The sequence below is a fragment of the Trachypithecus francoisi genome, unplaced genomic scaffold (genome assembly GCF_009764315.1).
Source record: "Trachypithecus francoisi isolate TF-2019V2 unplaced genomic scaffold, Tfra_2.0 Lachesis_group2, whole genome shotgun sequence".
Taxonomy (NCBI): domain Eukaryota; kingdom Metazoa; phylum Chordata; class Mammalia; order Primates; family Cercopithecidae; genus Trachypithecus; species Trachypithecus francoisi.
Genome location: NW_022681465.1, coordinates 153,920,450 through 153,942,965, shown reverse-complemented (window position 1 = coordinate 153,942,965; position 22,516 = coordinate 153,920,450). Strand labels below are relative to the sequence as shown.

The window sequence follows — 22,516 nt, the reverse complement described above, 5'->3', positions numbered from 1 at the left end:
AAAATATGTTCCTACTTGTCTAACATTTCCAAATGCAAAGTAGCTCCTATTAGTGTTATTATCTTTCTCTTCCCATTGGCTTAATCATTCTCAAAAATTCTCTAGTTACCCACAAAATTCCATCTCTCTAGGCAGACTCTTTTCATACTTTCACCACCTTCTGTCTCTATCCTACTTCCCTGTTTTCTCCCTTAAAAGTTATTCTTCCCTTCGAGGCCTTTATCTCCCTTCTCCCTACCAGTTTCATCAGGGTCTGCAGAAGTGGTAAACTGAGTGGCAGTTATCTCCCCACTGCTAAGATTCGAAAGATCGAGGCAACGTTTTGGGGTTCCTCTGTTGAGACATAATAGTACATCGAAATTTCCATTAGATTGTTATATCCTTAAAAGTCAAAGATCATGTCATCCTCTTTCTTTTTTTTTTTTTTTTTTTTGCGATGGAGTCTTGCTTTGTCTCCCTGGCTCGAGTGCAGTGGCACAATCTTGGCTCACTGCAACCTCCGCCTCCCGGGTTCAAGCGATTCTCCTGCCTCAGCCTCCCAAATAGCTGGGATCACAGGCACCTGCCACCATGCCCAGCTATTTGTAGTAGAGATGGGGCTTCACCATGTCAGCCAGGCTGGTCATGAACTCCTAACCTCAGGTGATCCGCCCACCTCGGCCTCCCAAAGTGCTGGGATTACAGGTGTGAGCCACAGCGCCCGGCCAATCCTCTTCATTTGAAACATCCCTTAATGACTATCAGATTATCTGAACAGTGTCCAAATAAATCTAATTGCTTTTTGGAAATATCTCAGACTGGGCTGAGAAAAGTCTCCCACTACCATAATCTGTACCTCATTTTTTCCTTACCAACATATTGAAACAGATACTTTTTTTTTTTTTTGAGGCCCAGAGTTTATTGGCCAAGGAGGATCTTGACTCCACATTCCCTGTCCTGAGCACCATGAACACAGGCTTGATTTCTCCCTGGAGTCCCTAGTTTTTCTCAGGTACTACTTCTCTTCGTTTGCTAGTTGAGACATGGTATGATCAGAATTCAAAGTACAACTGCAATAACGCTAATATTAATACTAATAAAGTGACCGACTCGTAATGCAGCAGTTTTCAAAGACTTTTCCCAGATACCACATCATTTGACTCTCACAAGATCCTAGTAAGATAGGAAGAGATTATTATTTATTTCTTGTCTTGTCTTTTCTTTTTGAGATAGAGTCTCACTCTGTTTCCCAAACTGAAGTGCAGTGAGGCGATCTTGGCTAACTGCAGCCTCCAGCTCCCGGGCTCAAGCAATCCTGCCACCTCAGCCTCCCGAGTAGCTGGGACTATAGGCACACCTCACCACACTCAGCTAATTTTTACTATTTCTTGTAGAGACGGGGTCTTGCCATGTTGCCCAGGTTGGTCTTGAACTCCTGGACTCAAGCGATCCGCCCTCCTTAAGCCTCCCAAAGTGCGGAGATTACAGGCATGAGCCAACTCGCCTGGCTGAGACTATAATTTCTTGCCACAGAAAAGAACTCAAAAGGGTTACACAGTCAAGGGGAGAGCTGAGACTTAAACCCTGACCTTTGAGCCAGGATAACTGAAAACAAACCAACAAACAAACCCAATTGTTTGGAAATAGCAAAAGCAATAAAGTGTAAAAATAAAAGTATATTTACCCAGACAAAATGCTTAGGTTTGCAGAATCACCAATAAATTTGCCCACAGGAGTGCTAGGGACATCTGGACAGACAGTAAAGGAAGTGTCTCTCTCCAGGAGCAGGTTTAACATTTTCCTTTGATTAGACCTAAAACTGGGTCCTGAGCCAGAGCTTCCTTCCTCTCTGGTGGATGAGAAGAGTTCCGTAGACATGGTCTTCGAATTCTCACCAGGAGAAAAACATAAACCTAGCTAGGAGGAAAACGTCATCTATATCGGTACGTCACAGTTCCCTCAGCTTTCCCAAACTCCACCCTTTCCAGCCAGGCGGATCAGCATTGGAAGAGGGGCATTCCCGAAGGATGATTCACAGCCTGGCTCCAGGTTAGAACCTGAATTCACCGACGAGAGGCAACCTTAGGACCTTAAAGATGGAATGAAGAGAGAGTCTTGACTTGTTCCACGCCACACAGCTCGAGACTCCTGACCAGAAAGAACCCAGGTCGTAACTCGCGACAGTGCCCATTCGGCCCTCCCAATCTCTGTTTGTGTGGGCCGACTGGACCCTAAGGGGACAACTGGGTCTCTGTGATTCCGTGGCGGAGACGGCTGCGGACTTACCTCAAGCCTGGAGTCTGAGGCTTGCCTACAAGAGGAGGGAAAGTGGATAGGGATCGGACACAGGCGAAGACTCGAGCAGAATGAAAGAAAATCTGGGGGAAAGGAGGCAGTTAACCAGACTGCAACTCTGCCTCCCGACTGGGTAGGCCAACGTCGGACTCAGCGTCTTCCCCGCGCAGAAGGCCAAAGTTATAGCCTCCGAGCAAGAATCTCAACAGCCGCAAGCGTTGACCATTCAAACCTTCCGCCCGCCCAGTAACCTATCCCCGCTCGCCTCTAAGCTGCGTCAGCCAATCTCCGCGCGCGCGCGCCCAGACCCTCACGGCCTATCGTTGGGCTCGCACATTACCCGGCGTATGCTTGCTCTGGAAGTGGTAAGACTTGCCCCGCCCCATAGCCAGAGCAGGATAGTGATTGGCCCACCAGCGTTAGGCAGGCTGCGGGGTAAGCTCCGCCTCACGGGGAGCCTGCCGCATCATTGGCTCTCCCTCTCACCAATCGCCACACCCTTTCTATTTTCTTCTTTTCCTCAGCCCCAAGAACCCCGGGAGATTTAAATCGCGCCTTACTAGTAATGACCATTCGCTAGGATAACACTAGGAGAGATTCTTTTAGGTAGAGGGTGTTGTAAGCGTTTCATTTTCCTTGCTTCTTTCTCGTGCCGTTTTCGCGGACGTTTTCTTCTGAGTTTTGCTGGCCTTCCACGGGAGATGGAGCGTTTGCTGCCCGTGTGGCAGGTGTTGGGGGGAGACAGGTGTGTGTGTTTATGCTGAGAGGCATTAGCCCCTTCCAAGAGCTTTCTTTGTTTGGTGTTTCTTTTAGTGTGCAGCATCTCAGAGACGCTAGTTTACGTAGGTAAAAAGAAATTCCGTTGCGGGGAAAGTGGAGGAATTAAATCATCTTGGTATAATCCTTATCGCAATCCAGAGGACCTCAAAAATTGGTTATTAATGGAAATGTGAACATTGACGAGGTGATATTTAGAAATTACTGGCCGGGCGTGGTGGCTCACACCTGTAATCCCACCACTTTGGGAGGCCGAGGTGGGTGGATTACATGAGGTCAGGGGTTCAAAACCAGCCTGGTCAACATGATGAAACCCCGTCTCTACTAAAAATACAAAAATCAGCTGGGTGTGGTGGCACTCACCTGTAATCCCAGCTACTTGGGAGGCTGAGGCATGATAATTGCTTGAACCCGGGAGACGGAGGTTGTGTCACTGCACTCCAGCCTGGGCATTAGAGTGAAACAAAAAGACATTCCTAATGTTAGGGATTTGCTTTTAAATAATCCTGTGCTGGGGGAGGGTATTGATGATACAAGATTGACCCTGAGTGTTGAGTGATAGGGGGCAGGAAGGTCCATCATATCTGTGCATCTCAATGTTTAATTTGCACACTAACCACCTGAGGACCTGTTAAATGCAGATTCTGATTCGGGGGGTCTGGATTGTGGTTGCGGCCTGAGATTCTGCCCGTCTAACAAGCCCCCAGCTGATGGTGAGGTAGCTGGTCCTAGGACCATACTTTGAGCGGTAAGGTGTTACCCCATACTCCTTACTTCAGTGTATATTTGAAAAATTTCCATAATAAAAATGTTCAAAATAACCTTGGAAGCTCTTTAACATGTAGGCTCCAGAAACGATAATTCAATAGGTCTAAAGTGGGGTCATTATCAAGGCCCCCTGGTGCTACCCATGCAGACAGCTTGCAGATCAAGCTTTGAGAAACAAAAGTCAAAATGCAACTTGTGTCTGATGTCAGGATTCTGGTGGTGGTAGTGGCTGAGAGGCACAGTGTAGCCAGCTGGTTTTTATCCTAATACCCTTTTCATCTATAGAAACTGCTTCGCCAGAAAGGAGATGTGTGAAGAGTCTTGGTCCTCTAGGATACAGTGAGTGTGGAAGTTAGCACAGAGCCTTGCTATGCCAGGTGAGTTTGAAAATCAGGCTGGGGATTAAGGGAGTGTGGGATGAGTTGTTATCTGCTTTGATGACTACAGTATAATCACACTTTGTGGGAAACTGTATACTTCCCTGCAGGTGGGAAGTAGAGACAGATGAAGTTATTCTCCAGCGGTGGCAAAAGCAGATAGATTATGGCAAGTGCACACCTGGCTACCAGTGCTTTCTGCACCAGGTCCTCAAGTAAGTGCAGTTGTGGGTGGTCACAACAAAGATGTCAACCAAGTGGCTTTAGTTCAATGTCAGGTGATAGAAATATACTAGTCAACCAAGTGGCTTTAGTTCAATGTCAGGTGATAGAAATATACTAGAATCTGAGCACTCTGACAAAGTTGCAGCATTCCTAAAACAAATTCTCTAAAAATCTAGCCCAAAAATAAGTTTCTGAGACTTTTCTCAAATAGAAGTTATATACGTAGCCCTTAAGAGTGTTTTTTTTTTGGGGGGGGGTTGTTTTTTTGTTTTGAGACAGAGTCTCACTCTCTCCCAGGCTGGAGTACAGTGGTGCGATCTTGGCCCACTGCAACCTCTGTCTCCCGGGTTCAAGCGATTCTCCTGCCTCAGCCTCCCAAATAGCTGGGACTACAGGTGCCCACCACCACGCCCAGTTGATTTTTGTATTTTTAGTTGAGACAGGGTTTCACCATGTTGGCCAGGCTCGTCTCAAACTCCTGACCTCAGGTGATCCACCTGCCTCGGCCTCCCAAAGTGCTGGAGTTAATAGGCATAAGCCACCATGCCTGGCCAACAAAACTCTTAAAAGCTCTACATTTCCTAATGAGATTGTTTTCCTACCAAACATTTTTACTATCTCCTCATGATTCCAGCTGGCTTAGCTAATTGCAACATACTTAGCTAATTACATGTAAGTTTACATGCATACATACAAACTGTGAAATGGTAGAATTATTTTAAAAGGGAAGTCAAATATTGTCTTTTATATCTTGATTTCTGAGGGTGTTGGAATATATCTAAGTTATCCTTCCCAGAAGAAACAATATTAGGGAGGTGGGAAGTTTGGTGTTTAATCTGATTTGAAGATTTACTTTTTCTGTTGGATTGAGGGCATTGATCCTGTGTCATCCTTGGGGAATCCCTATCTAGGCTCTTGATTCACTGTGATAAGCAGTGAGCTGTGTTCCTTCACCTTGACCTCAGTCTGACCCATACTTGTTGTGGCCAGGGCACTGCGGCAGCCTGGGCTTCACCCTGAAACACCAAACAAGAACGGGAGGTTCAGCCATCACTCCTGGGATGCCCATATCAGGCAGTGGAGAAGAGCCCTACATTCCTGGGACCCTCCAGCCAGCCTCTGCAGGGCAGAAAGGCTGAGGGATGTGTTTTCTATTCCTGGTTCTTTTTATGACTGGTAGGCCTAGCCCTACTTCTCCCCACTTTGCAGAGGTTTAGCTTTCACTGTGTGAAAAGGGAAAGTCTGAATCGAGTGCATGTTCCTCCCACTTGGCTGTTCCTTCCTAGGCAGGGAATGGAGAGTCTCTTAGAGCCAATGGATTCCACTCCTTTGGATGACCTCCTGGATGACTGGCTCCAGGCCCTGGAACCTTCAGAATATGGATGGAGAGTATCCTTTGCTGAAACCCATTGGAGCAGGGTTACAGATGGGGTTTGGCCCGTGAGGGCACAATTAAGATGCAGTTCAAAGCAGTGGCTCAAGAACAAAAGAATAAAAAGGGGGCAGCAGGGAAAAAGAGCAGGACATGATAAAAAATCCTTGGGAACTAAAAGTGGAATAAGGAGATTTAATTATGGGTAGGACTGTTGGGCTGCACTGGGAGGCAACATAGATGATTTCATAGATGATGAAAGGGGATGTAACCTTCCTTTGAAATGAGGCCTGAAACTTGACTTGCAAGGTTTTTTGTTGTTGTTTTTGTTTTGTTTTGGGTCTCAGTTTATTTCAATGTTTTGCAAATGAGCCAATGCCTACTTTTAACTCAACCATTTAATTAGTAAGCTTGGTTAATAATAAAAAGAGGAACAGCTTAGTGGTGAAAAGCAAGGGCTTTTAGACTGCTTTTTGATAGTACCTTTGCCTACCATGTGGACAGTCACTTAACCTCTTGGGCTGTTTCATTTGTCAAAGAGAAGGTTTTGTTTCATTTGACGATTGTAAGAAAAAATGAGAATATATATCAAAGTATGTAGTCCAAGTGTGGTGGTTCACACCTGGAATCCCAGCATTTTGTTTTTTGTTTCTTTGTTTGTTTTTGAGATAGAGTCTCATTCTGTTGCCCAGGCTGGGGTGCAGTGGCACAATCTCGGCTCACTGCTATCTCTGCCTCCCTAGTTCAAGCGATTCTCCTGCCTCAGCCTCCTGAGTAGCTGGGACTACAGGTGGGCGCCACAATGCCCAGCTAATTTTTGTATTTTTTAGTAGAGATGGGGTTTCACCATGTTGGCCAGGCTGGTCTCGAACACCTGACCTCAGGTGATCCGCCTGCCTCAGCCTCCCAAAGTGCTAGGATTACCAGTGTGAGACACCACGCCAATCCCAGCACTTTGAGAGGCCAAGGTGGGAAGACTGAGGCCAGGCGTTTGAGACTACCCTGGGCAACACAACAAGCCTCTCTCTACAAAAATAGAAATAAATATGCTGGACATGGTGGCACACTCCTGTAGTTCTAGCTACTCAGGAGACTGAGATGGGAAGGATTGCTTGAGCCCAGAAGTTCAAGGCTGCAGTGAGCTATGATCGCCTCACTGCACTCCAGCCTGAGCAACAGCAAAACCTCGTTTCTAAAAAAAAAAGCATGGTGTCTGGCACATAAGAGCAATTCTTAGAAACCATGTGTCCCATACTTCATGGCCCCTAACTCTGCTCCTTTTGCCAAGGGGAAATAGGCAGTGCAAGGTAAATCTCTCCACCCCTATTTTCTCAGTTAGTACTGTACCTCACTTTTCCTCTACTCTTTTTCAGACTTGGTGGCTCCTGCCTCCTCCCCTCCCTGGCTCAGTGAGGAAGATCCCTGCCACTGGCTCTACTTTCCAGCTGATCACAGCTATTTACCTGTCCCAGTCTTGAGTAAGGCAAAAATATTTACAGAAAACAGACGTCTTTCAGAGGACTTGCTGCTAAGTGTAATAGTGAAGATTACTTGCATTACTGCTACTTTCCAATCAATTAAAAAAAAGAAATAGAAAACTTTGTATTACAAAGAAATCACAACACTAACGCAGTTTAAAGCCTCTCCTTTATCCACTTTTTTGCTTGTCTCCCTAAACCATCTGTGATGCTAGCTGAAACTCGAATTTACGTAAGAGCCAGAAACCATCAACCCACCTTCTTCACACACTAACGTCTACATTCCATCTCTTTAAAAAGGACTTAAACTTTGGCTCATGTGGGAGGTGGTGGTAGTGGTGGAGACTTAATAAAAGGTGGTTTCGTCTTCCTGAAGTGGAAATATAGCACCGTCAACATCTTTTCCCCATCTGCCTGTTTCCTCCTTCCCTTTCTGTTTAAGGAAAGTGTAACCACCGTACTTCTCCCCACCTCCCCGCACCTCCCCCAACAAACGCAAGCAACTGAACCGCCTATGATGTCATAATCACAATCCCATTACCTCATCCTGCTGAGGGGGGGGCGGAGAAAGAGGAGAGGGAGTGAACAGCCCTGGGCTATCCTGAGCTTTACAAAGTGTTCTGGGTGAGTGCAAATTACAGAACCAAGTGGAAACGTCCCCGCAACCACTATAAGTTCTGGGTTTTTAAGGTTCAGGCCGATGCGGCAGCTGCAAGAGCGGCTCCTGGGACTCCGAGCAGGCCCTAATCGGCGTTTGGACCACACTTCCCAGCAGCCTTCACGCCGCGGACGGGTCCTTTGCTGGGGGAAGGGGGCTTCCTTCGAAGAGGTGGTCGTGGAGGGTGGGGCAGCCGAGCGGGTGAGGGGCACTGTGGCTAATTGCTGGACGCGGGCCGAACCGAGTGGGCGGCTGCAGTTGGGCCGATGGAGGGAGGGAGGGCAGGGGCGATGCCTTTGTTTACCTTCTTCCGACATGGCCTCCCCCGCGGGTTTCAAGATGTACCTCCAACTGGGACCGTCCACTTTCTGCGATATTTTGGAGGGGGTGACTCGTTAGTGAGGAAACCACCCCCATCCCTAAATCAAAGCGCCAGGCTCGTTCCCGACAGCGCTGTCCGAGAGAGACTTTGAGAGAGACACGACACGAAGCTGCCCTCTCCGTGGGTGGCTCCGGGGGATTCTGCGAGCCAGAGCTGTCCCACTACTCTCCTCAGGGAGTCGTTGGTTCGCGCCAGCGCCTTTTAAGGACACCGTGGGGCGAACGGAGCGCTCAGAGCTGCTCCGGCCGCGGCCCTGGGAGCTGGAGGAGCTGCGGTAGGTGGCGGAGGGCAGGTGGCGCTGGGGCCTCGGGGCGGGCACCTCAACTGTCCCTCCCTCCTTCCCTCTTTCCCCTCCCCCAGCCCGACCGCCCGCGCGGCCGGGACTCGCAGGCCGCCTCCGCGGGGAGAGCACGGGACCCGGTGGGGGAGGGGGTGGCGGAGTGCTAAGTCCCAGACCCTTCCCATCCCTTGCGTCCTGAGTTTGCCTCCCGCGGCCAGATGATGGAACCTAGTGGGAAGAGGCGAACGACAGCCCCCCATGAGCGAGCCCTGGCGCCCCCCCACCTCCGGGGACCAGCGGACGCCCCATGCCCCACCCCGCGGGGACAGGCAGGGCAACAGAGGGAGAGGTTGAAGATTGGAGGGGCCTAGCCTTTTGCTTCTTCATGGGGGTGGGGGGAGGGGTGTTCCCCACTTGTCACCCCTTTCCCCAGCAGAACCATATGGAAGAAGAGCAGGCAGGTCTCCACCTACCTGTTCATGCACCTCCCTGCCTTCCTCATGTTTTCCTTCAGTCTCCCCAAGAGGTGTGGGGCCGGGACCTGGGGGGAAGGTCCCCAAGGGATTTGTGACTCTCCTCCGTGTTGGCCTGACCTGATCCTACCTTGTCTAGGTTCAGCACAACCTCAGCATCCCTGAAACAGGAGTGTCAGGGGTTACTGCCATCCAATAGGAGATGGGGTGGGGGTCTGATCTTTATTTTTGGGGGCTGCTGGTGGAGGGAAAGCTTGAACTGAGAGTTAGGCCTGGTGGGGTTGCTGAGAGGGCCTAGCGGCCTGCTGCTCTCTGAAGGGCTGAGCCCCGTGCCAGTTGTTAAACTGAGAAGTTTTAACTTGTTTAGTGACTGTTCAGGGCTGTCTCTACCCTTCAGATACACAAAATGGAAGGGGAAGGAAGGCGGCAAGAGAGGGCTTCTTACACTTTTTTCAATGCCTGCTTGAGAAAGAGGAGGCCCCTCGCGGAGCTGGTTTGCCTTCTTTTGTGTCCTGGTTTGATTCCTTATGGCTTCCGTTCTGTTCCCCCTCTCAGCCTGGCCTGTTTTAGGAAACTCAGGCTGAGAGTATCAGTTGCGTGGTGGTAGTTGCATTGTTCCAATTACGCTGTGTGTGGCCACATCCCAACAATTAAAATGCAGAAAAACACAAATTCACTCTCTTGACTTGATCCTAGAGATGGCTGGGAGTTTACTGTTTGTCCAAATGCCTCATGAAAAGCTGGAGAGTTTGCTTCACTCCCTGCTCCTCATAGCTGGTTAGCCTGAGGCCTGGGGTCTCGGGGGTAAAATCCTGCACTTAGGTTCCCACTCTGGTTGATCTTTGAGGGCATCAGAGTTAAGAAACCAGGAGCAGAAGTAATATAAGCTTTAGCTTCTCCTGTAAGAATATAGGGGAAGCAGCTGAAGAGACCTTCCCGGAAGCTAGAATTTTGTTCAGGGTGGTAATAATTATGCATGAAAATGATAGTTAACTATAACGATGATTGACTTCTCTTGCACTTTTCTTCTAAAGAACTCCAAATACATACAGGTTTATCTCTCTCCTCTTCCTTGTGGCCTCCTTCTGAGGTGTGAGTGGGGTGGAGATAATTTCCGCTTCTTTGTAGAGTGATCTGCCCCCAAGGTCACAGAAGGAGCAGCCCTCTTGGGCTTTTCTTAGTGTACAGGTGAGGGAGGATGGTATTCAGCCAGAGAGATAGACCCTATTGCCTTCTTCATCTTACTGATTTCATTACTTCTGACATTCTGAGGCCTTGAAGATTCACAAACGGGAACAAGAAATGGTAGTCTATGTGGACTCCTGATTTTTATAGGCCAGATGGTACATTTTGTACATTTTAATATGTTGTATTGTTCCTGTGACAGGTTAAGATTATTCTGCCCGGCCGGGCGCGGTGGCTCAAGCCTGTAATCCCAGCACTTTGGGAGGCCGAGACGGGTGGATCACGAGGTCAGGAGATCGAGACCATCCTGGCTAACACGGTGAAACCCCGTCTCTACTAAAAATACAAAAACTAGCTGGGCGAGGTGGCGGGCGCCTGTAGTCCCAGCTACTCGGGAGGCTGAGGCAGGAGAATGGCGTAAACCCGGGAGGCGGAGCTTGCAGTGAGCTGAGATCCGGCCACTGCACTCCAGTCCGGGAGACAGAGCGAGACTCCGCCTCAAAAAAAAAAAAAAAAAAAAAAAAAAAAGATTATTCTGCCCACTTTACATATGGGTAAACTGAGGCCAGGGAGTATTAAATGATTTGTCAAAACTCTTTGCAAATTGGATTAATAATTAGATTTCTTTTTTTTTTTTTTTTTTTTTTTCAGACGGAGTCTCGCTCTGTCGCCCGGGCTAGAGTGCAGTGGCCGGATCTCAGCTCACTGCAAGCTCCGCCTCCCGGGTTTACGCCATTCTCCCGCCTCAGACTCCCGAGTAGCTGGGACTACAGGCGCCCACCACCTCGCCCGTCTAGTTTTTTGTATTTTTTAGTAGAGACGGGGTTTCTTTTTTTTTTTTTTTTTGAGACGGAGTCTCGCTCTGTCGCCCAGGCTGGAGTGCAGTGGCCGGATCTCAGCTCACTGCAAGCTCCGCCTCCCGGGTTCACGCCATTCTCCTGCCTCAGCCTCCGAGTAGCTGGGACTACAGGCGCCCGCCACCTCGCCTGGCTAGTTTTTTGTATTTTTTAGTAGAGACGGGGTTTCACAGTGTTAGCCAGGATGGTCTCGATCTCCTGACCTCGTGATCCGCCCGCCTCGGCCTCCCAAAGTGCTGGGATTACAGGCTTGAGCCACCGCGCCCGGCCTAGAGACGGGGTTTCACGGTGTTAGCCAGGATGGTCTCCATCTCCTGACCTCGTGATTCACCCGTCTCGGCCTCCCAAAGTGCTGGGATTACAGGCTTGAGCCACCGCGCCCGGCCAATAATTAGATTTCTTGATGATTTGTTCTCTTGACTAGCTAATGCTACACACATTCTCTGGTAAGCTGTCAGCTTGCTGGTCATTTCCGGGAATGGACAGAATAAAATCAAGATACTGGCTTAACCCCCGCTTTTCCCTTGAGCAAGGCCCCTCAGGTAATTGTGTGGGCTTGAAGCCTATTCTCTGATACAGTTAGTTTGCTTCTATCAGAAGTTGACCATGAGAAAGAATCTTGGTTAACTGTATCCGTGGACTTTGCATCAGATCAGGCTAAAAACTTAGTTGAATAAAGTCATGGAATTGTTTATAACGTCTGTAGAGTTGAAATGTATTGGAATTACCCTGACCCATTTCCTTATCCTCTTCCCATTTGATAAGAAAACAAGCACCCTATCTATGAGAAAACAATAACATATCAAATGTTTAGGCTGTGGGAGGACATAAAATCCTATGTACTCAGGTCTGAAGCAGAAAGTCTTGCCTACAACTACTGTTCTTCCTTGTTCTCTTATTACTATTTCTGTAGTTTAGGAGAAGGGTACCTCTTTTCACTTTTGACTAGAAGATAAAATACTGGGCTGATCTCGAGGGAAATAATCATTTGGGCATCCCTTTCTCCCACGTGAGCAGCTGTTTTCTAGGTGGTGCTGGTATTCCAGTTAGAAACAACAGAGCATGAACCAGGTTAAGGGTGGCAAATAAGTTTCAACTTGATTGCCAACTCTATTTCATATCTGGACTGCCAGTTCATAATTTCTGAAGCTGTGTTTAGGCTTAGCTAGAAAGAGCTGTGATCAATTGATGTCTGCCAGAGGCCTGGCTTAGGGGTGCTGTGGTATGTGTGCCATGCATTTTCCATCTCTGGACCAGGTGCATCTCTAATATCACTTGGGGCTGGTCCCTCTAATTGGCAGACTCAGCAGGCATGACTGGAGAGGGAAGTCCCAATGGTGCTAGAATGGTGCTGCAGTGGCAGAAGACGGCTTACGAGTGAGGTCTGGAAGAACAACAGGGAAGACATCCATCATTTGCTCCAAAGTGTGCAAGTCAAATCCTGGGGAGAATCATGATAACCCTGATCACTGAGCAGCTACAGAAGCAGACTCTGGATGAGCTGAAATGCACACGCTTCAGCATCAGTCTGGTAAAAGACCAGTCTTCCTGCTTCTCCACGACCCCCTCCCCCTTTTTTCTGAGGCTGATTGTTGCTACTACTTTACTCTTGTCCTGTGCTGTATGAATCATGGTACTTAACCTGAAGAGCCCACTAATGGCTCAAAACCCAGCCCAAAAGGAAGGGGGCAGGGATTTTTCCACCAATAGAGAAGGGACAACAAAACTTGGGTGGAGAAGGGTTTGAGATGTTGGAAGATGTGGATTGTTTGACTTACTAACTTTGGGAAGACAAGAGGAAGAACACTTAATGTCCCTAACATCCCTATAGCTCATGAATTGCAGAGGAGAACTGAAGAGGGCTTCCTAGAAATCTGTCAGTGTGTCCTGAATCCAAATCATGATGGATATTCTCTCTTTCTTAGCCTTTGCCTGATCATGCAGACATCTCCAACTGTGGAAACCCTTTCCAGCTTGTGTCTGGTAAGGCATCGTGTGTGTTTGTGTATGTGTGTATACCCATTCCTCTCTCCACACATTTCTATCATTGGTTTCCAGTGAACAGGGCTAGCAAGCCTACCTCTAGAACTTTCTTGCTAGGGTCAACTTCTGAGATTGGCAGTTGTCTTTCGTGTTCTAGCATGAAAGTTATCTGGTTGGTTTGCTCTTATTCTAGCTTTGTGGAGACTTGTATAATCCTTTTTTTTTTTTGAATAGGTAATACATTCACATGGTTCAAAATTTAAAAATAACAACAAAAAGGTTATGCTGAGAAAAGTGTTCCTCTCCTGTTCCCTATCTACTCAGCTTCTACCACCTCCCTAAAACTATTAGTTTCTTACACAGTATGTGTGACTGGAATTTCTGTATATAAAAAGAAGCAAATGTGTATATTTCCTTTTTTTGTTTAAGTTCTGGGCTACATGTGCAGAACGTGCAGGTTTGTTACATAGGTATACATGTGCCGTGGTGGTTTGCTGCACGTATTTTATTTCCACATTTTTAACACAAAAGGTTGCATACTATATATTATTTTGTACCTTAAAAAAAAAAAAAAAAAATGGGACCGGGCCTGGTGGCTCACGCCTATAATCCCAGCACTTTGGGAGGCTGAGGCAGGGAGATCACCTGAGGTCAGGAGTTTGAGACCAGCCTGACCAACATGGAGAAACCCCATCTCTACTAAAAATATAAAATTAGCTGGGTGTGGTGGCTCATGCCTGTAATTCCAGCTACTCGGGAGGCTGAGGCAGGAGAATCGCTTGAACCCAGGAGGCAGAGGTTGCGATGAGCCAAGATTGTGCCATTGCACTCCAGCCTGGGCAACAAGAGCGAAACTCCATCTCAAAAAAAAAAAAAAAAAAAAAAAAAAAATCGCTGGGCACAGTGGCTTATGCCTGTAATCCTAGCACTTTGGGAGGCCGAGGTGGGCTGATCATGAGGTCAGGAGTTCGAGACCAGCCTGGCCAACACAGTGAAACCCTGTCTCTACTAAAAATACAAAAATTAGCCTGGCATGGTAGTGCACATCTGTAATCCCAGCTACTCGGGAGGGCAAGGCAGAAGAATCACTTGAACCCAGGAGGCGGAGGTTGTGGTGAGCACAGATTACACCACTGTACTCCAGCCTGGGCAACAAAGCAAGACTCCATCTCAAAAAAAGAAAAAAAAAAAACTTTAATATAGCTAGGAGATCTTTCCATATCAGAATGCTGAGCATTCCCTTGTTATATATAGCTGCATATTATTACACTGCATAGATGTGCAGTGGCTTATTTAACGAATCTTCTATTGATGGACGTGTAGGTTATTTCCAATCTTGTTTCAGTACATAAAACTGTAGTGGGCCAGATGTGGTGACTCATGCCTGTAATCCCAGCACTTTGAGAGGCCAAGGTGGGCAGATAGCTTGAGGCCAGGGGTTCGAGACCAGCCTGGCCATCATTGTGAAACCCCGTCTCTACTAAAAATACAAAAATTAGCCGGGCATGGTGGCAGGTGCCTGTATTCCCAGCTACTTGGGAGGCTGAGGCAGGAGAGTTGTCTGAACCCAGGAGGTGGAGGTTGCAGTGAGCCGAGATCGTGCCCACTGCACTCTAGCCTGGGCAACAGAGCGAGACACCATCTCAAAAAAAAAAGAAAAAAGAAACTGTAGTGAATAACCTTGTACATATGTCATTTTTTCACATGTGAAAATATTTCTGAGGTATAAATTCCTAGATTATTAATTAGTCAGTTAAAGGGCCCCTGATTGTAGGGACATTTAGATGGAGGCATCACTGGTGGACAATCAGAACGCCTTAACTCATGCTGCTCAGCTGTTCTGCATCTCATTTTCTTTTCTAGGATACCTAGCAAGGGAAGTGAGTTGGCAAAAACATGTTCATTCACTCTCTTCCTCCTGTTTATCAAAGACTTGCTGAAAGCCAGGTATTGTGTCATAAGTATAGAGCAGGAACTCATGGTCCCTGCCCTCATAGTGGTTAGTAGAGGGAAGAACTATAGACCAAATACACTCAGTATGAATTTTGCCACCATCAAGTCTGACTTCTTATACTTGTCATTTGCCCCAGATATCCAGCCCCTGCAGAATTCCAGCCAGCTTGGACTCCAGAGGAGTTTGGACTAGGCCCTTTGTCCGTTAATGAGCCATCTCCCAAAAGTCACAATTTTGGTTGGAATATAGTGAGTGAGGATTGTTTCTTTTAGTCCATTTTCCCTTCCTTCTCTTGGTCCCTCCATCTGTTTGGATTCAAGAGAAGGCCTAGGGGAAGGGAATCGGAATATGTGGGTGGCCAGACACAAAGGAAGATGAGCAGCACAAAGTCTTAGGGTTTCCCAAGCCCAGGTTTCACTGTCAGAGGCCTTGCCCACCCTGTTTGCCCTCCCTAGGAATAAAAGTGATCTCTTACCTGCCTGATTACCTCTTACTTTTTGGCAGTCCTAACTCCTGACTTGGTGCTGTTGACATATGAGAAGAGGAAAGGCCAAGGAAGGAGAGCATAGGCCTGCTTTTCAGCATCCAGAGCAAGCGTGGGGGAGGGGCGGGGGAGGGATGAGCAGGACACACACAATCGTGTTTGTTTCTCTTGACTTCTTTTACCTTTCAGAGGGAGTGGCAGGCAGCAGATGAAATGTTTTTGATTCCAGGTAGTTGGTCACAATGGAGGCAATAGAGCATAGTGGTTTAAAAACCTGGCCTTCGCATCAGACAGACCTGGATTTGAATCCTCCTTTGGTCTTTTGATTGCTATGTGATTTTGGGAAAGTTACTGAATTTCTCTTATCTGTGAAGTGGAGATAATGATAATGATACCACCTACCTCATAAGGTTTTTGGAAATTTTCACATAAAATGCTCCATATATTGTGTGGCACGTGGTAAGTTCTTAAAAAATGTAAGCTATCATTAATATTATTTTTATTACAAATGCCTTCCAGAAGGTGCTTCCTGGAGGGGCCTGCCCCACTGTTCCTGTGCTGAGTTCCAGGACAGCCTCAACTTCAGCTACCATCCCTCAGGCCTGAGCCTGCACCTCAGACCACCCAGTCGGGGAAGCTCCCCCAAGGAGCAGCCCCTCTCCCAAGTCCTAAGACCTGAGCCCCCAGACCCAGAGAAGCTTCCTGTGCCCCCTGCCCCTCCATCCAAGAGGCACTGCCGCTCACTCTCAGTGCCCGTGGACCTGTCTCGCTGGCAGCCAGTGTGGCGGCCCGCCCCCTCCAAGCTGTGGACTCCCATCAAGCACCGGGGCAGTGGTGGAGGGGGTGGGCCGCAGGTGCCTCACCAGAGCCCCCCGAAGCGGGTCTCCAGCCTCAGGTTCCTCCAAGCTCCCAGTGCCTCTTCTCAATGTGCCCCAGCCCACAGACCCTACAGCCCTCCTTTCTTCAGCCTGGCCCTGGCCCAAGATTCCTCTCGACCCTGTGCTGCCTCCCCTCAAAGTGGCTCCTGGGAGAGTGATGCTGAGTCCTTGTCACCTTGCCCACCTCAGCGCCGCTTCTCCTTGTCACCCAGCCTGGGCCCGCAGGCAAGCCGCTTCTTGCCCTCTGCCCGGAGCTCTCCTGCATCCTCCCCAGAGCTGCCCTGGCGACCTCGAGGTCTCCGCAACCTTCCCCGAAGCCGCTCACAGCCTTGTGATCTGGATGCCCGCAAAACTGGGGTCAAGCGGCGCCACGAGGAGGACCCCCGGCGTCTGCGGCCTTCCTTGGACTTTGACAAGATGAATCAGGTGGGACCAGCAAGACTAGGGGAGCTTGGATGGGAGTGTGGGGACTCTGTTCTGTTTCCGCTTTTGAGCTAGCCCCTAGCTTCATTACCCTGTCACCCCCCTTCCCCCCCGCCACCAACAGCACCTCCTTTAGCTCTCAGGGTGACCTACCATCCCAGCTTGCCTGGGACTGTCCTGGTTTTAGTACTGAAAGTCCCCCCATCCTGTGAAATGCCTTAATCCTGGTAGTTAGAGAAACTGGGATGAGACCCATGTTAAACCTTCCAACAGGGATCCCAAATTGTCTTGCAAGAGGTACTTTCCCTCCTTTCCGAGAATGTATAAGCTGCAAAAAATTTCATCATCAGTATCTACTCCTTGTGCCCAAAGCTGGTTTTGCCACTTGCCTGTCACTGCTTCAAAGTGGTTCTGTGAGGGCTGAAGCAAGATGGGCTGCTACAGTGTATTCATCTGTTAGATGAATGTTTTTTGACTTCCTGGTTTGAGTACAGTTATTGTATGTATACACTTGCTCACTTTTTTCATATTATTCTTTCCAGACCATTGGGTTACAAACCTCTTTAAGAATTGATTTAACTTTTTCATAGAGTCGTCCATCCCATCTGCAAATATTTACTGACTGACTAGGCACTGGCAGTACAGAGTAGTAAAACACTGCAGATGATGTTCCTGCCCTCACGGAGCTTCTATTCTTGAATCCAATGGAAACATTGGGCTCCAAATTTTGTCAGAAAGTTTACAAATGCCGGGTGCCGTGGCTCACATCTGTAATCCCAACACTTTGGGAGGCCGAGGTGGGCAGATCTTGAAGTCAGGAGATCGAGACCATCCTGGTTAACACGGTGAAACCCCGTCTCTACTAAAAATACAAAAAAAATTAGCTGGGCATGGTGGCAGGTGCTTGTAGTCCCAGCTACTCAGGAGGCTGAGGTAGGAGAATGGCGTGAACCCAGGAGGCGAAGCTTGCAATGAGCCAAGATCGTGCCACTGCGCTCCAGCCTGGGTAACAAAGCGAGACTCCATCTCAAAAAAAAAAAGAATGTTTACAAACCTTATCCTAAAGCCTTAGAATTCTTGCCTTCAGGTGTAACTGTCTTCTTTGTTTGTTTGACAGAAACCATACTCAGGAGGTCTCTGTCTCCAAGAAACAGCCCGGGAAGGCAGCAGCATCTCTCCACCGTGGTTCATGGCCTGTAGCCCCCCACCCCTCTCTGCTTCCTGCAGCCCCACTGGGGGTTCCTCCCAGGTGCTGAGTGAAAGCGAAGAGGAGGAGGAGGGGGCTGTGCGGTGGGGTCGGCAGGCGCTGAGCAAGCGGACACTGTGCCAGCAGGACTTTGGGGACCTGGACTTGAATTTGATTGAGGAGAACTAAAACTGAGAGGCTACTTCCTGGGGCCACACAGACTGACTCTCATGGCTACTAACAAGTGTCGAGGCCCCAAGACTGGGGGCCAAGCCTGGGAATGGGGGTGAGTGGAGGGCTCCGACTCAGGGCAGCCGGAAATCTCGTTCCAGCAAGCTCGACCATGCCGAGAGACTGGCCGGGACAAGATAAACGGAGCTGGTGGCGGGAGGGACAGCCCCAGAGCAGACCCTTCCCATGGCGGCCCTGAGTGTGAGTATCCCTGCCACGAAGAGAGCAATGGGCAGGGAAGGTCCGGGTCTGCCGACCCCAGCTCGGGGAATTTCACTAGCCCCTTTGCTTCAAAGGGCACTTGTGTCTTAGAATTTGGCCAGGGTGGGGGGTTGAGTCAGCCTCCTCAGAGAAACTGCGTGAGAGTGTGTGCGTGCATGGGAGTGTACTTGTGGAACGGTGTGTTTGTGTAGCCTTAGGGAAGGAAGGCAATTGCTCCTTAACAGCAGAGTATCATGATACCCCGGGATCTTGAGTATTTTACAGGATGTGGGGTTGCTCAAGGAGTCAAGAAGAGGGCGCGAAGTTTTCCTTTTTTCTAAATAGCTCTGGAACCAGGCTTGTAATCCATAGCATCACCGACTCTGCAAAGGATTTCATTTTGGGGCACAGCAGGGTGTTTTAAGTGCTGTGACTTCAACTAATGATCTTTTCCTCCGCCCCACCCTGTCCCCACTAGCTCGATCTAGTATATTGGGGAATGCAGGTGGGAGGTGTCACCATATTTTTTCTGAGCTGGCCTTTTTTTCTCATTAGATTGTCTAGGCTATATACCACCTGCCTCTTTTGCCCTCTTGAATAGAGTTGCACACAGCACACGGGCAACTGAGGCAGGGTTGAGGGACTCTTTCTCTGTCTCTCTCTGCCTCTGCTGATGGGACCCTTTTCCCTCACCCTCTGCCCTTCTAGGTCATAGACTAGGTAGGAAGGCCCTATATTGGTCTGCAGCATCTACTGAGGCAGACCTGCAACAGAAGTGGCATTCAGTCCCCAGCAGACATGTGTGAGCTCACCCCAGCACTGCTGTTGGGAAGGTGACTGCAGGAAACCAATTCTTACAAGATCCAGGCCCAGCCTTTTCGACCTGCTTGAGAAGGAGGAAGGGGTGGTTGGCATTTAATAGTTTGCTTGTCTTCCACTCATGCCAGGAAGTGTTTATTTGCCTTTAATTGGCCCTGAGAGACCATAGGGAGGTTGGGGCTCACTGAGGGATTGGCTGAGGATGTATAAAGCAAAGGCTGTGAGATGCAGTTGGGAGTTTGGTTGTCATTGGATTGAATTTACTTTTTTGTTTCTCACCCGCAACTTGAGCCAGGACAGCTGGTCCCAGTGGCCACAGTGATGGGTTTAAGGACCTTGGTAGGGCTGGCACCAGTGGAAACACATACTGAAGCTGACCCCACAGTAGCTTGTGAGGTTTTGTCCAGCTTTGGTTAGATCCTACATGACCAAATTGGACCTGCCCTTCTTCTTTATGGCAAGAAGGGCATTTTTCTCTTCAATTTCCAGGGTTTCCTAGGACCCAGTTCCTCTTGTAAGGGAAGAAGACCAAGGTCTTTGTGTTTTCTTCCTCATGGAATTGAACCTGACATTTTCTGGATCTCCTGCATGTCAGGAGCATCAGTGAGGCTTCAGCCTCCTCGTCTCTACTCCAGAGGGGAGGTGGCCATGTATTCTTAAGCCTCTGGCCCTCAGAAGCTCCTCTCTATCTCCTGGCTAGTTACCACTGGGCTACCAGGTCTCTAGGGGCTTGAGAGAGGCCCTCTGGAGAATCCAGGGAAACTGTGAGCCCAGGAGTTGTCCATCTATGGTTTCATTCCTCCCCTGGCTCTTCTCCCTCTTCAGGCCATAATTTTCCTGGTGCCAACTTCTTTTCCTCCTGGGGTATCCTCATCCCTGGGCTCTCTGCTGCAGATTGGCTGTGCCAGCTTCCCACAGGTCACTGGCAATACCAGTGAGTTTCTGCAGGCCCTAAGCTGAAGAAGTGAGGCAGTGATTCTGCCTCCATCCTGGTTTCCCCAAAGCCCCAGGGCACCATCCTTAGGGGAGAAGGTCTACAGTTATCATTATTTTAATTCCCTTACTTTCAGTCTGGAAAACTAAGCTAGTCAGAACTATCATCTTGCTTCCCAATCTAAGAACCTGTGGCCCTGGAACACTTTTCAAGAAGTGGTTCATTTTGCTTTACACAGTAGATCTGTGTCAACAGTTCTGTGTAAACCAAATGCTGTTTTTCAATGCATTTGGACTGCTGACCATTTAAAAGCAGCCTATGATTGCTTCTTTTTGTAAAGCAAGCAACCTCCCTCCACTTTAACTGTTTTGACTATTTGAATTTTCACATATTGGGCTTACCCAGAGTGGAGCACACCTCCAGGGCATGTGGCTGACACTGGGTAGATGTCTGCATCTGTGCTGTGTGTGTGGTGTGGTTGGCCAGTAGGTGAGTATCCCTGTGTGTGTGAGTGAAGCCACTCCCCAGGCTGGTGCTCTCTTCCTGTGCCCAGTGACTGCCCAGTGGCAGCCCAGCTGCCCTTCACTCCCACCTGCTGCCAAAGTCCCTGTGCTAATGGGATTACAAATACAAAAAGTGGAAAAAAAAATTTTCGTAAACTTTGTTTTATATTAAAAAAAAAATCCATAAGTCTGTGTGTGTTAAACATGAGGTTCTGCCTCTGTGGCTGTGTTTGAAAAAATAAAGTTTTATTAGAATAATCCATTTTCCCAAGCAACCTTGTGTACTACAGTGTCTTCTTCCCTTCCCCACAAAGACAGACAAGGAAGAAGCAGGGTAGGAGGCCACCTAACTCTTTCAGCCCCTTCCTCTAAGATGTGGGTCAACCTTTCATAAAGGGGCAGTATTTGGACCCTAGGCCCTTTGCCAGCCATGGCAGGATGTTATACTGTGGCCCAGCCTTCTGCTAAGGCCTTGGTTATTTTTGGCAGTCTGGTTTGGTCTGTCTTTCCCTGGCACTTATACTTGTCTCCTCCTGCCTGCTGTCACTCTCACTTCCAGCAAGTTGAAGTCAAGTATTAATGCATTCCAGCTCCCTGAGAAATGGTTTATGGTACAGTCAGGAACTTGTCTAGATTGGTTTGTAGGCTTTGGGAAGTAGGGAGAAGGCAGAGTGGGAGACGGCCAGGGATCTTTCTTAAGTTTTCACATGTTACATCCTGGAGAGATAGAGGTTTAGTCATCAGAATTCAGATTCCAAAGACCTAGGCAATTTTTCCATCCTAAAAATACTGCTTTTGGAAAATTATCCTAGCTGCAAAGCTTCTCTTTTGTTGTAGAAGACAGTATTTTCCCTAATGTTTCCTTTTGGAGTGTTGGTTTGCGGGAAGAAGCTATGTGGCTCACTCTTTCTTTAGACCTTTCTATTCCACGCTTTCTTCTCTCTATGTTGACATTCTTCCAATGTGTGTGGGTGAAGTGTAGTTGCTCAGAGATCCAGGCAGGAGCCTCTGTCCCTAAGGCTTAGCCTTTCTTTACCAGTTGTGGTGCTAATTTGCCAGGCAGCAAGAAGAGTCAAGTTGCTTAGCCTATGTCCTGGTTTCCTGCTTCAAATTGGTGGCACTCATCATTGAATACCAATGAAGTGTGCTCAGGAGGACAGGATTGACTTGACTACCTGGAGCAGGAATCTTTGCAGGGCTGCAAATACACCCTAGAAAAAGTGAGAGTTGTTATCTGCACTGGAAACGAAGGGCTTTTGGGAAGTGGAGGGCAGTGGCATGTGGTTAAAGCAGCTTAGAATTACATTTGTTTTTGTTTAAAACTGATGTTTCATTTCACCTACTGCTTGAGCAGGGATAAAGTTTGAACATCTAAAATGACTTTGTCTCCCCCTTTTTTTCTTTTTTTTTTTTTTTTTTTTTTTTTTTTTTGAGGCGGAGTCTCGCTCTGTCGCCCGGACTGGAGTGCAGTGGCCAGATCTCAGCTCACTGCAAGCTCCGCCTCCCGGGTTCACGCCATTCTCCTGCCTCAGCCTCCGGAGTAGCTGGGACTACAGACACCCGCCACGCCCGGCTAGATTTTTGTATTTTTTTTTAGTAGAGACGGGGTTTCACCGTGTTAGCCAGGATGGTCTCGATCTCCTGACTTCGTGAACCGCCCGTCTCGGCCTCCCAAAGTGCTGGGATTACAGGCTTGAGCCACCGCGCCCGGCCCGTCTCCCCCTTTTTTTCTTTTGAGTTTATTTTTGTTGGATTTTTCTGCTGCTGATTTTCTGTAAGGATAAGTGTGATTTCATTTTTCATTCCTGAAGTCT

General features: G+C 48.4%; 2 protein-coding genes and 1 long non-coding RNA gene across 8 annotated transcripts in view; 2 read left to right on the top strand and 1 right to left on the bottom strand.

The window, feature by feature from the left end:
* The window catches only part of CDC25C (cell division cycle 25C), a 58,119-nt gene extending 49,753 nt beyond the window's left edge, over nucleotides 1-8,366 (bottom strand). For 2 of the 4 annotated variants that reach the window (XM_033181091.1, XM_033181093.1), the window contains exons 1-3: nucleotides 2,266-2,494; nucleotides 1,664-1,896; nucleotides 239-333 (exon numbers count right to left, since the gene is read on the bottom strand). In XM_033181091.1, the coding sequence (XP_033036982.1) occupies nucleotides 239-333; nucleotides 1,664-1,857 (289 nt within the window). In that variant the 5' untranslated portion in view covers nucleotides 1,858-1,896; nucleotides 2,266-2,494. Of the gene's footprint in view, nucleotides 1-238; nucleotides 334-1,663; nucleotides 1,897-2,265; nucleotides 2,495-8,233 lie in introns of those variants that run through there. The other 2 variants (XM_033181092.1, XM_033181094.1) reach the window with 2 other exon arrangements.
* Nucleotides 2,546-5,934, top strand: LOC117065807. 2 transcript variants are annotated; one of them, XR_004430045.1, is made up of 4 exons: nucleotides 2,546-2,639; nucleotides 4,105-4,196; nucleotides 4,307-4,411; nucleotides 5,708-5,934. It is a non-coding gene; the product is annotated as an uncharacterized LOC117065807 (long non-coding RNA). The 2 variants fall into 2 exon arrangements; XR_004430046.1 differs by lacking the exon at nucleotides 5,708-5,934 and adding an exon at nucleotides 5,412-5,601.
* On the top strand, nucleotides 7,431-20,977 carry FAM53C (family with sequence similarity 53 member C). Of its 2 annotated transcripts, none has more exons than XM_033181097.1 (5): nucleotides 7,431-8,130; nucleotides 12,408-12,637; nucleotides 13,032-13,089; nucleotides 16,047-16,831; nucleotides 17,946-20,977. In XM_033181097.1, exons 2-5 carry the CDS (start codon nucleotides 12,560-12,562, stop codon nucleotides 18,201-18,203), a joined length of 1,179 nt encoding a protein of 392 aa, XP_033036988.1. In that variant the 5' UTR covers nucleotides 7,431-8,130; nucleotides 12,408-12,559; the 3' UTR covers nucleotides 18,204-20,977. The 2 variants fall into 2 exon arrangements, with proteins under 2 accessions (XP_033036988.1, XP_033036986.1); XM_033181095.1 differs by lacking the exon at nucleotides 7,431-8,130 and adding an exon at nucleotides 8,486-8,585.
* The last annotated feature ends 1,539 nt before the right edge of the window (nucleotides 20,978-22,516 follow it).